Consider the following 15,844-nt stretch of genomic DNA (forward strand, 5'->3'; position numbering starts at 1 on the left):
GCTGCTCCACTAATAGTACTAACCTTTAACAGTTAATGTTACTCATTTTCATTAATTACTAGTTTCTATGTAACTGTTTTTATATTGTTGTACTTTCTTTTTTATTCAAGAAAATGTTTTTAATTTAGTTATCTTATTTTATTATTTTTTTTAAAAAGTACCTTATCTTTACCATACATGGTTGTCCAAATTAGGCATAATAATGTGTTAATTCCACGACTGCATATATCGGTTGATATCGGTATCGGTAATTAAAGAGTTGGACAATATCGGAATATCGGATATTGGCAAAAAGCCATTATTGGACATCCCAAGTTTGTATGCTTGTGAATCTGGGCTATCCATTAACTACTTATGTTGAAGGGGGCAGGAAATATCATATTTTCTTCATCCTGTTCCTTCTCAAGCTTAGATGTGTAAATATGTGTTTTTTTGCTAAAGTTTAATTGTATATTTAAAAAAAAAAAAAAAAAGTTCCAATACAATTATTATCCCAAATAATACATTACCAGAATCGGAGTTGAGAGTCGTGTTGAATTGAGAATTGATTCTGAATTGAATCGGATGGAATCATTAGGTGCCCAAAGACTCAGACCCCTCGTTAACATTGTCATCACAGTACTTTTTAATTTGCTTAAAAAGTACTAATACACACACCGACATTTTTTTACGTTTTTTTCTAATAACTAAAATACATTTTATCGATTTTTAAATACATTTGGTATGTTTTGGGTTTCTTAGGCTTCACTGATACGTCTTTTACTCTTAGTATTTTATCTGTTTTAATGGCTAAACTTTTATGGTTTTAAATATTGGTTTGTACTGTAGCACTTCAATATTTATTTCAATGAAAAGTGTGGAACAAATGAAATCTATTATTATTATTTCTGGTGGGCATTGTGACATCCTACGTTGTTCAGTGGTCCTTGAACGCACCGTAAACTTTAATGATCCATGATTTGTCGAAGTCTAACCCTCGACCACTCAAGCTGAGAGAGCACAGCTTGTAGGTTCAATGAGCACAATTGAATATCTTAGTCGTTCAGAGAGAAACGCGTTTATATAAGTTTGGATTTGGAGTATGTCGTTTTTTTTAATGAGGAAAGATGCTAATGTCTTTTGTTTTCATGTTAGCATTTAAGCTAGTGAGCTGGCGCCAGTCTGTCCGTGAGTTTTTCAAAGTGCAGTTACCATTCATGGTTTTGTAAATATTTTCATTAAAAACGGAAATACTAACCTTCTGAAGTTTTACCGCAGTTATCGTTAATACCCGTTTATCGTTACATCCCTACGTACAAAGCCTAAGTGAGCGTACCTTTTGGCAGTATTCTCTGTCATGGGTATGTTCAAAAGTTGCTGGACTCATTCTCCGAGGTTGTTGGAGTTCATAAAAACAAAGTAACAACAATGGACTCTTATCCTAACTGTTGTGAGTGTTGGCTCCGAGTCATAATCAAAATGAACAGAGCGTAACAGAAAAATGTTACATAATTTACAGAAACATGTTTTTATCACTTGTTTGGTTGTTTGTCATACTTTTTTCCTTAAGTGTATTATTGAACAACCTTGGATACAAGAGAGTGACTCGCTGTTGTTGTGCTGGTTCTGAGTGTGTCTTTAACGACGTGGATGATAAAAACCCATCTTTATGTAATAGTTAGACTTGAAAACACTCGTCAGTGTCTGGTCAGCTGGCCATTACCAAGAAGTGAAGCGGTGTGTGTATTTTAAAAGACGGTTGACCTAAAAACCGCAGACCGGTAACAACCTCACCTACCGCCGGATTACACCATAAACATAGATTAACCGACGAATGCAGACTATAGCTGGAGCCTAAACTGTTGTAATCAACAACACGTGGATTTACTCAACACCACGTAAGAAAATGATAGTCTGCTATTAGGCTATGTACCAAAATAGTTCAAATATACCATTTTAATTTTGGAGATGATTAGGGATGATGTTTGATAAGAAATTATCGAGTTCGAACCTATTATCGAATCCTCTTATCGAACCGATTCCTTATCGATTCTCTTATCGAGTCCAGATAGGTTGTTGTATATGGAAAAAAAACACAAAATATTTGGTTTAACAAAAGCTCACTTTTATTATATAAGAAAACAATTTAATTAAAAAAATAAATAAATATTGACTGTTACCCCCCTAAAAAAATAAAAAAATATTGACTGTTACCCCCCTAAAAAAATAAAATAAAATAAATAAATATTGACTGTTGTTACCCAAAGTATATTAAGTGGGATTTTTCAGAGAAACAAATATATACAGTAACACAAAAACAAGCTGTCTCTGTGATCACTATAGGTGTATAAATAATAATATAGTGTTAAATAAAATCAGTCCCTTGGGCACAAAACTGAAAATAATACAGCTCTCCAAAAAGTGCACTTCTGCTGCTATTGGAACATAACTGTTTGTTATGATGCTTTGACATTTTTGCACTTTATTTTGTTCATTGAAAGAAAATTCTATGAAGAGAAAAGTTGTTTGCAAATGTGGTTACAATGCTAAAAAATGAAGAGTTAAAGCTAAAAAAAGAAATACACTTTATTGAGTTAACATTATTTCTTTATGGGGGAAAGATGTTATGAGCTAGAGAATATAACAACTACACTACCCAGCATGCAACGGGAGTTACGAGCATGCGCGGTAGCCCCGAAAAGTGTTGCATGTTGCCACGCTGTGAAAGTAAACGTCAAGAAGTCAGCCAACACGCCTCGTCTGCATTATTTATAATTAGACAGACAACACATCTACAGTGTGATTTTGTAACGTTTACAAGGAAAGAAAAACAAAAGTTAAAAAAGGGAGATATGTTGTATATATATGTATGTGCTGCAATGTTGTATATATATGTATGTGCTGCAGTGTTGTATATATATGTATGTGCTGCAGTGTTGTATATATATGTATGTGCTGCAGTGTTGTATATATATGTATGTGCTGCAGTGTTGTATATATATGTATGTGCTGCAGTGTTGTATATATATGTATGTGCTGCAGTGTTGTATATATATGTATGTGCTGCAGTGTTGTATATATATGTATGTGCTGCAGTGTTGTATATATATGTATGTGCTGCAGTGTTGTATATATATGTATGTGCTGCAGTGTTGTATATATATGTATGTGCTGCAGTGTTGTATATATATGTATGTGCTGCAGTGTTGTATATATATGTATGTGCTGCAGTGTTGTATATATATGTATGTGCTGCAGTGTTGTATATATATGTATGTGCTGCAGTGTTGTATATATATGTATGTGCTGCAGTGTTGTATATATATGTATGTGCTGCGGTTGTTTTAAGAAGGTTGCGACAGCTGCCGTAAAGGAGGTGCGTTGCTAGCCTGGTTGCTATGTTTCAGGTTGGTGGTAAAAGTGTTGGTCATGTGTTTGTAGTCTGCTCAAATCTCTCAGTAAAGTTATTCATTGGATTATACCTTTTGTTTTGAACTTTATTACACCTTGGAGCGCTTTTTCTGGTCCATTGTTTTTCCTGCTTTCGCTATCTGCGCCTAATGACTGAGCTACGTGACGTCATTTGTTGTGATGTCACACGGAGCATTTCTGGTCGGGACGGGATTCGAATAAAGAATCAACTCTTTTTCTTTACTATAGTGGTCTCGATAACGGGTACCGGTTCTCAAAAAGGGATTCGAGTCCGAGGACTCGGTTCTTTTCTTATCGAACAACCGGGAAAAGCGGTTTCGAGTATCATCCCTAGAGATGATGAGTGTGAATGTTGTCTGTCTATCTGTGTTGGTCCTGTTGTCCAGGGTGTACCCCGCCTTCCGCCCGATTGTAGCTGAGATAGGCTCCTGCGACTCCGAAGAGAATAAGCGGTAGAAAATGGATGGATGGATGTACCGTAGATGGTTGTCAAAGCTAACAAGACAGAGTTTCCCAGTCTCATTTCTTCGTGGCAACCCGCCACAAATACTTTGGAAATAGAGCCAGATGTTTATGGCAGACGATAACATTGACGATTATTTTTGATTGATATTGAAATCGCGATTAGTGATAGGAGTATTAATTCATTTGAAAACATAAGTCGTTATTGTAGCCCCAAAACTCAATTTTAGATATAATTTAAAAGAACAATGACTAATATATTATTATTATTAGAATATATTACTAACAAATAAACAAGTGAAATAATAATAATAAATGTAACAACAATAAATTAAAATAGCAATATAATAAAATACAATTAATTTTTTCTGTTTGAATATTTGAAAATTCTGTTTTATTACCTTTTGACACTTATTTTACCACCACAGAGTGCAGACCAATCTGGCTCCCTAGGCAAGATTTTAGGTGGCGCCCCCTCCCATATCAGCAATGAAGTGTATATACTCACAAGAAACCGAATAGCTTTGTCTTTCACCTTTTTTTTTACTTAAACAAAGCAAATTAACAATCAGAATAGTTAACAAGATTTTAAAAAATATGGATAAATAAATGAATAGAAAAAATGAATATATGAAATACAATATTTTTTACATACATAAACACAAAATAAAACATGTCAACAATTTGCATAAAATAAATTAAAAATACAATATAAATAAGGCACTGCACAAAACAAGATATCAAACCAGTATGACTTTAACAACTATATTACAAAAAAAGGGGATCCTACAGAGTTCCCTTCACTGACTCCCTGTGCGTTACCCAATCAATTTTAAACTCCTTTTATTTGTTTTTAAATGTCTAAACAACCTCGCGCCAACATATCTCTCCGACCTCCTTCAGCCTTACTGCTCCACCCGATCCCTAAGATCAGCCGATCAGCTGCTGCTGACGGTCCCGGACACAAGGCTGAAGCTTAGCGGTGACAGAGCTTTCGCCACTGCTGCTCCCAAGCTCTGGAACGACCTACCTCTGAGTGTTAGATAGGCCTCCTCTCTTCCTGTTTGTAAATCACTCTTAAAAACATACTTTTATTCCATGGCTTTTAACACACACATCCTGCTATGGCGTCCCATAATGCACCTGCTGTGAACCTGTTTTTATGTTTTATTTATTTTATTTTTTTATTTTGTTTATCGTGCTCGGTTTGTGTTGTGTTTGCTCGGTTCTCTTATTATCTTTTAACCTGCCCATTGTACAGCACTTTGGCTACCCCTGTGGTACATTTTAAATGTGCTTTATAAATAGTTGATTTGATTTGACTAGCGAGTCATGACTAGCACCAGTGCCATTTATTGTACGTAAACCAATGATGTCCTAAAAACCGCGACTTGTATTCATGTATCGTAAAACAAATGATAAACAACTTCAAAAAAGGATAAATAGAGCAAAAATATTTAATGTAACTTGCAACGTGAACAAATGATACAACTGATAATAAAACAAATATTCATCTTAAATCATCTTTGTACGTATCATTTTGTTGTTTTTTGCCTTTAAAAAAATCTATGCATCTGCTTCATTGCCAATTATGCTAATTAGACCAGTGTTTTTCAACCACTGTGCCGCGGCCCACGAGTGTGCCGTGAGATATAGTCTGGTGTGCCGTGGGAGATTATCTAATTTCACCTATTTGGGTTAAAAATATTTTTTTGCAAAGCAGTAATTATAATCGGCAAATGATGTGTTGTTGTTGAGTGTCGGTGCTGTCTAGAGATCGGCAGAGTAACCGTGTAATACTCTTCCATATCAGTAGGTGGCAGCCGGTAGCTAATTGCTTTGTAGATGTTGGAAACAGCGGGAGGCAGTGTTCAGGTAAAAAGGTGTCTAATGCTTAAACCAAAAATAAACAAAAGGTAAGTGCCCCTAAGAAAAGGCATTGAAGCTTAGGGAAGGCTATGCAGAACGAAACTAAAACTGAACTGGCTACAAAGTAAACAAAAACAGAATGCTGGACGACAGCAAAGACTTACTGTGGAGCAAAGACGGCTTCCACAATGTACATCCGAACATGACATGACAATCAACAATGTCCCCACAAAGAAGGATAAAAACAACTGAAATATTCTTGATTAGTAACACAAAGTAGATGCGGAAAATATCGCTCAAAGGAATACATGAAACTGCTACAGGAAAATACCAAAAAAAGAGAAAAAGCCACCAAAATAGGAGCGCAAGACAAGAACTAAAACACTACACACAGGAAAACAGCAAAAAACTCCAAATAAGTCAGGGCGTGATCTGACAGGTGGTGACACTACACCTACTTTGAGACAAGAGCTATATTGATGCATGCTTGGTTATGCTTTAAAGTCATATCCAACAATTGCAACAACTACTTTTTATTGTCAACTGAGTTTCATTTTATAATGATTTCTGCTGGTGGTGTGCCTCCGCATTTTTTCCACGCAAAAAGTGTGCCTTGGCTCAAAAAAGGTTGAGAAACACTGAATTAGACAATGACGTCATCAAGATACCACCACCACCACAAATAGATTGCAGGGCTGCATCTAGAAATACCTCTGAGAAACGTACCCTAATCATGTTTTGTGCTATTTTTTGTGACCTTGTCAGGCTTTATTTGTGAAAGCCATGGTGCTACAAGAGATGGGCGAAGTGGACGAGTCTCTCCAAGTCCTCCTCAACTGCCTCGCCGTGGACGAGGACTTCCCCTGTGCCAAGAGACAAGTAGAGAAGGTGAGTTTATCAAGTCAATCTACATGCAAAGTTGTTGTTTTCCCCAGCTCTTATTATTTGTCTGCAAAGTTGCGCTAGTTGCACGTTCACAACTTGTTCTAGGAAATATTATCATCAAATATAAGTTGAGCTTGGTCCTTTGTCAGTCTTGCATCGAGCCGTTTATTTTCTTGATGGAAGCTCTGGCTAAGCCCACATGAAGTGAGTGCAAGTAGGAGTTCAATGTCAACACACCCTGGCAAAGTTTTATGACCTACAAAACAAGATTGCTTCTTTTACGGCGTAATTAAAAAGTCTTACGTTAGGATACTGAACTAATAACTGAATACTATGTAGCTACACCTTTTTATGTAGAGCACAAGGAAGTGTTTTAAATGTAGAAATACATTATATTGTGACTCCTTTCAAGTTAAAGGCCTACTGAAATGAAACATTTTTATTTAAACGGGAATAGCAGATCCATTCTATGTGTCATACTTGATCATTTTGCGATATTGCCATATTTTTGCTGAAAGGATTTAGTAGAGAACAACGTCGATAAAGTTCGCAACTTTTGGTCGCTGATAAAAAAAAACCTTGCCCCTACCGGAAGTAGCGTGACTATTAAACCGTGGACATGTAAATACACGGTTAATGCTTTCCAGGCTGGCGAAGGTTAACAATGCTGTGCTAACGACGCCATTGAAGCTAACTTAGCAACCGGACCGCACAGAGCTATGCTAAAAACATTAGCTCTCCATCTACGCCAGCCAGCCCTCATCTGCTCATCAACACCCGTGCTCACCTGCGTTCCAGCGATCAGCGGAAAGACGAAGGACTTCACCCGATGCGTTTGGCGGCCCGGAGACGTAGGAAGTCAAGGTGAGGTCGGCGGCTAGCGCGTCTGCTCTCCAACAAAGTCCTCCTGGTTGTGTTGCTGTAGTCCGCTGCTAATACACCGATCCCACCTACAACTGTCTTCTTTGTAGCCTTCATTGTTCTTTAAACAAATTGCAAAAGATGTCCAGAATACTGTGGAATTATGAAATGAAAACAGAGCTTTTTGTATAGGATTCTACGGGGTACCATAACTTCCGTTAAACTGACTTCGTCACGCGCATACGTCGTCATACTGCGACGTTTCAGCCGGATATTTCCCGGGAAATTTAAAATGTCACTTTATAAGTTAACCCGTGTTGCAATGTTAAGATTTCATCATTGATATATAAACTATCAGACTGCGTGGTCGCTAGTAGTGGCTTTCAGTAGGCCTTTAAAGTACCACGTTTATCTTGAAGCTATTATCATATATATTGGAAATATGACACTAAAAGACTTGGGTTGCAAATAACTAGATATGATCAAAATAGTGTCAATCCAGAGATTCCCGAGCCAATTTGAGAGTTAATGAGGAAGCCAGTCACGTGATCCGTGACGTAGAGGTAGGAACCACAGATCCCTTCCCCATCAATGACAATGCTAATCAAGCACACTTTGTGAGCGCCAACAAGAATTATTTTGGGGAAAATGATGTTCCAGAACCTTATATTCTGGAGCCCCAACACAAGAAGGATGAGCAATAAGTGCTAAACAGATGCAGCATTATTAAACCACTTTAGCATCAGCAGCATCGCTCGGTGCTAAACATACAAACTAACCATAATATTACTTACTGTACAAGCTACGCTCTCGGAATGTTATTGTTATTGCTATTTTAATGTATTGTTACTATTATCATGGTTTTACATGTTGTTTATTTGTTACTAGCTTATATCTGTTGTTCTTTTAAATGATATTTAAAGTTCAGTTTTGGTGTGTCAATAAATACTAGGGGTGTAACGGTACGTGTATTTGTATTGAACCGTTTCGGTACGGGTGTTTCGGTTCGGTTCGGAGGTGTACCGAACGAGTTAAGTAGCCGCCTAAGCTAAAGTCTTAACAAGCTGCTCCGCTTCCTTCTGCCTGTCTCAGTCAGTCCTCTACACAACACCCAGCATTGTCACACCCACACAACCATCTGATTGGTTACACACACAGCGTTAACGGCCAATCAGCAATGCGTATTCAGAGTGCATGTAGTCAGGGCTTAGCGTTTAGCAGGTAAGCATCAGGCTGCGGACTCTCCCCAAATGATAATAAACACCGCCCAGTCAACTACTAGTAACATCACTATGAGCCCGTTGACCTTCTAGAAACATAAACGGCAGCTTCAGCTCGCTCGCAGTCCTGGCTTGAGGTGAAGGCTAATTCACTTTTAGTGTGACGTTAGCTCATTTTGCTGTGTGTGTGTGTGTGTGTGTGTGTGTGTGTGTGTGTGTGTGTGTGTGTGTGTGTGTGTGTGTGTGTGTGTGTGTGTGTGTGTGTGTGTGTGTGTGTGTGTGTGTGTGTGTGTGTGTGTGTGTGTGTGTGTGTGTGTGTGTGTGTGTGTGTGTGTGTGTGTGTGTGTGTGTGTGTGTGTGTGTGTGTGTGTGTGTGTGTGTGTGTGTTACGGACAGCAAAGCCCTGTCTGTCTGTTATTTCACTTTACCTTTTTCTGTGTTGATTGAGCTGTGTTGAAGCAGCAAAAAAGGACATTACCGTAATTTCCGGACTATAAGCCGCACCTGACTATAAGCCGCACCAGCTAAATTTAGGGGAAAATACAGATTACTCCATATATATGCCGCACCCGACTATAAGCCGCAGGCGTTTTGATGTGTAATTAGCGTAGTATATAGGGGTTCCTGCTACCACGGAGGGGATTGTCGGGACAGAGATGACTGTTTGTTTGGGAACGCAAAGCGTCCCATTTATTAACAATAAATCTTTCAATCATTCAATCAAACTTTCACATCTTTGACATGGCGAACAGCATTCGTGCAGAGTACAAATAATACAACGGTATTACCGGTAGTCAGTCTTTAATCATTGTGTCATCGTCTTCCTCCTGCGTACTAAAACCACCGAAATCCTCTTCGTCGGTCTCGGAGAAGAACAGGTCCAAAATGGCGTCGTCGGCCAAGTCAAGGGTGCGTGCAGCAGCTCTATTTCCTTCTTTGACAGCCAGATCGATTGCCTTTAACTTAAAAGCAGCATCATATGCACTTCTCCGTTTGTTTTCCATATTGAGGGTGTTTGCATGAACACTTCCTCCGCGCAAACTGTCGCTGACGCTCTCCTACTCTTTGTTTTGCTCTCGTTACCTGGCGCCAGATGTCTGCCTCGGTCTCGCGCATCCTCGGTAGTGCGCGCCCCTGGTTACCGTAAACCGTAAAAAAAAGCCGTAAAAAAAGCCGCACCGTCGTAAAAGCCGCAGGGACCAAAACGAGGGGGAAAAAGTAGCGGCTTATAGTCCGGAAATTACGGTATGTTAAATGAAGAGTTTCTGTCTCTGATAGTTGATATAATAATGTAAGTGCATCATAAAGCCTACATGAACTCCATGGTGTTCAGGGATGAATAGTCTCTCATATTGCTATTGTACTATTTTTTCAGCTATAGTTACATTAATCCAGGGGTCACCAACCTTTTTGAAATCAAGAGCTACTTCTTGGGTACTGATTAATGCGAAGGGCTACCAGTTTGATACACACTTAAATAAATTGCCAGAAATAGCCAATTTGCTCAATTGACCTTTAACTCTGTTATTATTAATAATTAATGATATTTACACTTAATTGAACGGTTTAAAAGAGGAGAAAACACGAAAAAAATGACAATTAAATTTTGAAACATAGTTTATCTTCAATTTCGACTCTTTAAAATTCAAAATTCAACCGAAAAAAAGAAGAGGAAAACTAGCTAATTAGAATCTTTTTGAAAAAATTAAAAAAAATAATTTATGGAACATCATTAATTTTTCCTGATTAAGATTAATTTTAGAATTTTTATGACATGTTTTAAATTGGACAAATTGGACCAAGCTATATTTCTAACAAAGACAAATCATTATTTCTTCTAGATTTTCCAGAACAAATATTTTAAAAGAAATTCAAAAGACTTAGAATAATTGTTTTGAATTTTAATCATAATAAGTTTGAAGAAATATTTCACAAATATTCTTCGTCAAAAAAACAAGCTAAAATGAAGAATTAAATTAAAATGTATCTATTATTCTTTACAATAAAAAAAATAAATTTACTTGAACATTGATTTAAATTGTCAGGAAAGAAGAGGAAGGAATTTAAAAGGTAAAAAGGTATATGTGTTTAAAAATCCTAAAATCATTTTTAAGGTTGTATTTTTTCTCTAAAATTGTCTTTCTGAAAGTTAAAAGAAGCAAAGTAAAAAAAATAATGAATTTATTTAAACAAGTGAAGACCAAGTCTTTAAAAAATGTTCTTGGATTTTCAAATTCTATTTGAGTTTTGTCTCTCTTAGAATTAAAAATGTCGGGCAAAGCGAGACCAGCTTGCTAGTAAATAAATACAATTTAAAAAATAGAGGCAGCTCACTGGTAAGTGCTGCTATTTGAGCTATTTTTAGAACAGGCCAGCGGGCTACTCATCTGGTCCTTACGGGCTACCTGGTGCCCGCGGGCACCGTGTTGGTGACCCCTGCATTAATCATTAGTAATGCAGCAGCCTAGTTTTGAATGGCAGGGTCCCTGCTATCACATGTTGATAAAAATATAACATTTACATCATAAAAATCAACTACAGGCTTCCCAAATGCTGTAATAAATTAATCATGATGAGTTGACTTGAAACTGTTTAATGTTGCACTTTTTATATGTAGAAGAAAAATGTTGTCATTTTATTTAATCTGAGCAACAACTTGAGGCAGTTTAATGTTGATTAATGTGGGCAGAATTATTATAGTGTTCCCAATGTTAAAAGGATAAAGCCATTGTTTACAAATTTGGTAAATAAATAACCAAAAAATTTATATTTTGTTGTTTTCTTACTGTACCGAAAATGAACCGAACCGTGACCTCTAAACCGAGGTACGTACCGAACCCAAATTTTTGTGTACCGTTACACCCCTAATAAATACTCATGTTTTAAAATAAATGAATAATTGTGTATTTAAATGGTGATTTCAGTAGCAATGAAAGTAATAATGGTACAGCCTGTTACAGAGAAGACCGTGAAGTCAAAAGTCCTGTGTTTACTTGACGTGTGGCAGACTTACGTGAGCAGCTGCATCCTCTCCAAAGGCTGAAGTCTCATGACTGTCCACGTAACAACATTAGCACCACTTAACGGAACCAACAGGATGTTGCAGTTACATAAGCCATACAGAGTTGTCACATTGTACAGTAAACTTGTATCTGCGTGACACCACGCTGACAAACGCCAATGTTGCGTCATCAACAAATGATTGAGTACCTTGAAGGTAGAAAAGCGCTACACAAGTATAACCCATTTATCATTTATTTATTTCTTTATGTCATCATATTTGACAAATACATGTGAGAGACAAGCGAGTATGACTAGTTTTACTAATAAACAACTTTTGGGTGTCTATATTCTCCTCCAGGGTCACAATAAACTGATTTTTTTTTTTTTTTTTTTGGACAGATCCTGTGCAATTTGCTCTCTTCTTCCGGCGACGACGTCAAGTTCGTTCTGAGAGAAACGTCGCAAAACACAGCGGCTCACTTACGCAGTAAAACCCTGGTGGCTGACGCACAAGCCGTGGCGCACGGTCCGGCCCAGAGACAAAGCCCACATCAGTTGGGCGCGGCGGCGTCAGACACCCAGCAGCAGGTCAGCTGAGCCTCCCAGAAGCGCTGTGACCACGTGGCCTTGCATTCCCTTGTTGCTGAACTAACATCCTCCCCGTCTTGCTTTGGAACACACAGAAGCGTCCCGGTCTGAGCCGAGCCCATTCGCTTCGCTTGAACAGGTCGGTACGCGGCGAGGAGAGTCTGAAGAGGGTTCGCTCCGCCCCTCAGCTTGGAGACCAGGAGAAGGCCACCCTGCTGAAGAGGAAGTTGTCTGTTTCCGAAGCAGAGGCTTGCATCGTGGAGCATAAAAAACAAGGTGAAAGTCCAAAACGGCAGCTCTTTTTGTTACAGTAGATACTGTAAAAAATCTAACTTGGACATATTTTTAGAGTAGTCCGTGTGCAGCTTGACTAGCCACTGAAAATGACTCGACACCAAGCAATTATTGTCTAAATACGTTATTTTCCAAACTTAGAGCACACGGTATTTAAGCCGCACCCAATAAATTTTAGATTTGTATTTATTTTTCCATATATTAGCTGCACCAGACTAAAAGCCGCTTATATATACGCTGTGATAAGAGTTACTCACACAGAAATATTTTATTTACATACCTTAATTGTTTCCAAACGGTGTCTGTAACACGGCAGTAAAACGGATAATCAAACAAAACAGATAATCAAACAAAACAGAAGTCATGGTCATGGACCCACTATCTGCGGAAGCTAGCTCTCCAATCAGCTAAACACACTCAATAACTTCCCGGTGAAGTTTTGGTGAATTTACTGAGGAATTAGTGAAACTGGAACAATATAAAAATAATGCCGTTGTAAGTTAATAATACTAACAGACACTTGTAAACGTTTTAGCTAATGCTAACGCTGCCAGCTTCATTACATTACGATAGCACGTACAAATAAGCATGAAAACACTCCTACAGACATCAGTTGTAACAGTTTTAGTTTTATCGTGAAACTTACAAACGTTGCTTGGAGTGATGAATGAAGAATCCATACGAGTAGAAACACTATGGACGGCTACAAGACGGAACGGCGCTTCTACTTTCAGTTGAAAGCGCAAAATGGAAGGAAACTGCAGCACCTGTCATAGAAATAACACACCTTTTCAGTGTGTTTGCTGTTGGGTTTTTTTGTGTAAAACTATTTGCATTATGGCCATCAGTGAAGAAAAATCAGTAAATTAGCCACACCGTTTTATAAATGTAGAAAAAATGTAGCGGCTTATAATCAGGAATTTATGGTAATTATATTTATTCCAGTTATTATTAATACAGTATAAAATACATGAATTAAAAATGAATAAATACGCATGGATGACTGTCAGGTTTAACCACCGAACTATCTATTAAACAGAACAAGAAGCAAGGAATCAGACAGAGTTCAATTTAGCTCCATGAGGAGAACGCATGGAGCTGTGCACTCGGTTACAGTCTCACCCTACGCTCTAAGGAACAGTCCATGCGTTCCTCTATCTATTCAGTTTGGGAGTTCCCTAGTTACATCGCTGAGGCTGCTTCTAAAGGGAGGGGTCACACATTATGCGAGCAGCTCCACTACGCACAATACGTGACGGAATGTGCTGGGTGGCCTTGTGATTGCACCCTGTCTCTGCTGTGGATATGCCTTATCTTCGTTGAGGTGCTGGTTCGTCCTTGGCTGTCAGCGAGGCTGAAAGACAGAAAACATCTGCGGCGAGGCCACTCCTCACATGCCGTGGAAGATAACAAGTTGTGTGCCCTTGCACGAATCAGAAAAAGCACAGAATAGATAATAACTAGAGCAACGGCCTTTAAGCATAAGATTTGTGTGAAAACTTATATATAATTATTCTAACAATGACAGTTGATGACAATAATACTTGAATTTATTACATTTTTCGCTGGGGATCACTTAAATTACACTTAGTGTTATATTGATAATACAATTATTCATTAGTTAGCTAATGTATTTTTAATAATACTCTGTTTATATTTATCATTATGTACTGTTGTCAAATTGTTATAATTTAATTACTGTCATTTCCGATAGTATTGAATAACACATTAACATCTTTAAGGAATGAGATTTTTATTTTTCATGTTTGTTGTGAAATTAATCCATGCATAATAATATTTGTGACACTGACTATTACTCATAATTAGGGCTGCAACAACTAATCGATTAAATCGATTAAAATCGATTGTAAAAATAGTTGCCGATTAATTTAGTCATCGATTCGTTGGATCTATGCTATGCGCATGGCAGAGGCTTTTTTTTTTTTTTAAATAAACCTTTATTCATAAACTGCAACATGTACAAACAGCTGAGAAACAATAATCAAAATAAGTATGGTGCCAGTATGCTGGTTTTTTTCAATAAAATACTGGAAAGGACAGAAATGTAGTTTGTCTCTTTTATCCGATTATTAATCGATCAATCGAGGTAATAATCGACAGATTAATCGATTATCAAATTAATCGTTAGTTGCAGCCCTACTCATAATCCATAGTAATACCATAATGGTACAGTCAAAATCTATAATGGTGGCATCCCTATTGGGAGCGTCTAGGTCAGACCTGGGCAAATTAATCAATCTGGCCCGCCGGACATTCCCAAATAATTTTTGTAGATCTTTAAGATGTAAAGTGTAGCTGCCATTATGATGTTTTCTAATGACCGTAAGTCTTCAAATATACTAAGTCTTTCAATGGTTGGAATCTGCGCTTATGGATGATATACCAGTTACTATGGTCATTAAGGCTGCAGCTAACAATTATTTTTCTATCGATTAATCTATAGATTATTTTTTTCGATTAATCTATAGATTTTTTTCCCCGATTAATCTATAGATTTTTTTTCCTTTTACCGATTATTTTTTTTAATTTAAAATGAAGATGAAAAAATAAATTATTTACAAAAAAAAAAGTATGGCCACTCAGTCAACATTGACAACAACATGACAAAATATTCTGTAACAATGTAAACATTTAAAACTTAACATTTCACAAAATTAAAAGTAGCTTATTTGCTTTTTTAATGTGCAAATATAAAAGTCAACATCCAGTGCAAATCTTAATATTCTGCAATAGTATAAGCATTTCAAAAGTAAAAGTATTGCTTATTTTGCTTTAAAATGTGCAAAAATAAAGATAAACATCCAATACAAAAAAGTGCAAAACGAAATATTCTGTAACAACAGTGTAAACATTTCAACAAAAGTAAAAGTATTGCTTATTTGCTAAAATGTGCAAAAATAAAGATAAACATCCAATACAAAAAAGTGCAAAACGAAATATTCTGTAACAGCTCATTTAATTAGTTACTATAGTACCGTATTTCCTTGAATAGCCGCCGAGGCGCTAATTAATTTAAAACCTCTTCTCACTCCTGCGTTTACCAAAAGCATGCGGGATTGGCAAGCATGCGCTAATTATTTTAAAACCTCTTCTCACTCCGGCGCTTACCTTATAATGAAAATCACATTTAATAAAAAAAAAACGTTATTATGGTCTTACCTTTAGGTATAAATGAGTCCATGCGCAGCTCTTCTAGAAGTCTTCCTTATCTTTCTTCAGTTTTAAAAGTC

General features: G+C 37.1%; 1 protein-coding gene across 6 annotated transcripts in view; it reads left to right on the forward strand.

Annotated features, from left to right (window-relative positions):
* Nucleotides 1-15,844, forward strand: part of lonrf1 (LON peptidase N-terminal domain and ring finger 1) — a 60,395-nt gene that overhangs the window by 28,810 nt on the left and 15,741 nt on the right. For all 6 annotated transcript variants that reach the window (XM_062026267.1, XM_062026266.1, XM_062026268.1 and 3 more), the window contains 3 exons: nucleotides 6,508-6,630; nucleotides 12,111-12,299; nucleotides 12,395-12,575. In XM_062026267.1, the coding sequence (XP_061882251.1) occupies nucleotides 6,508-6,630; nucleotides 12,111-12,299; nucleotides 12,395-12,575 (493 nt within the window). The remainder of the gene's footprint in view (nucleotides 1-6,507; nucleotides 6,631-12,110; nucleotides 12,300-12,394; nucleotides 12,576-15,844) is intronic.

This window comes from Entelurus aequoreus, linkage group LG18 (genome assembly GCF_033978785.1).
Source record: "Entelurus aequoreus isolate RoL-2023_Sb linkage group LG18, RoL_Eaeq_v1.1, whole genome shotgun sequence".
Lineage (NCBI taxonomy): Eukaryota > Metazoa > Chordata > Actinopteri > Syngnathiformes > Syngnathidae > Entelurus > Entelurus aequoreus.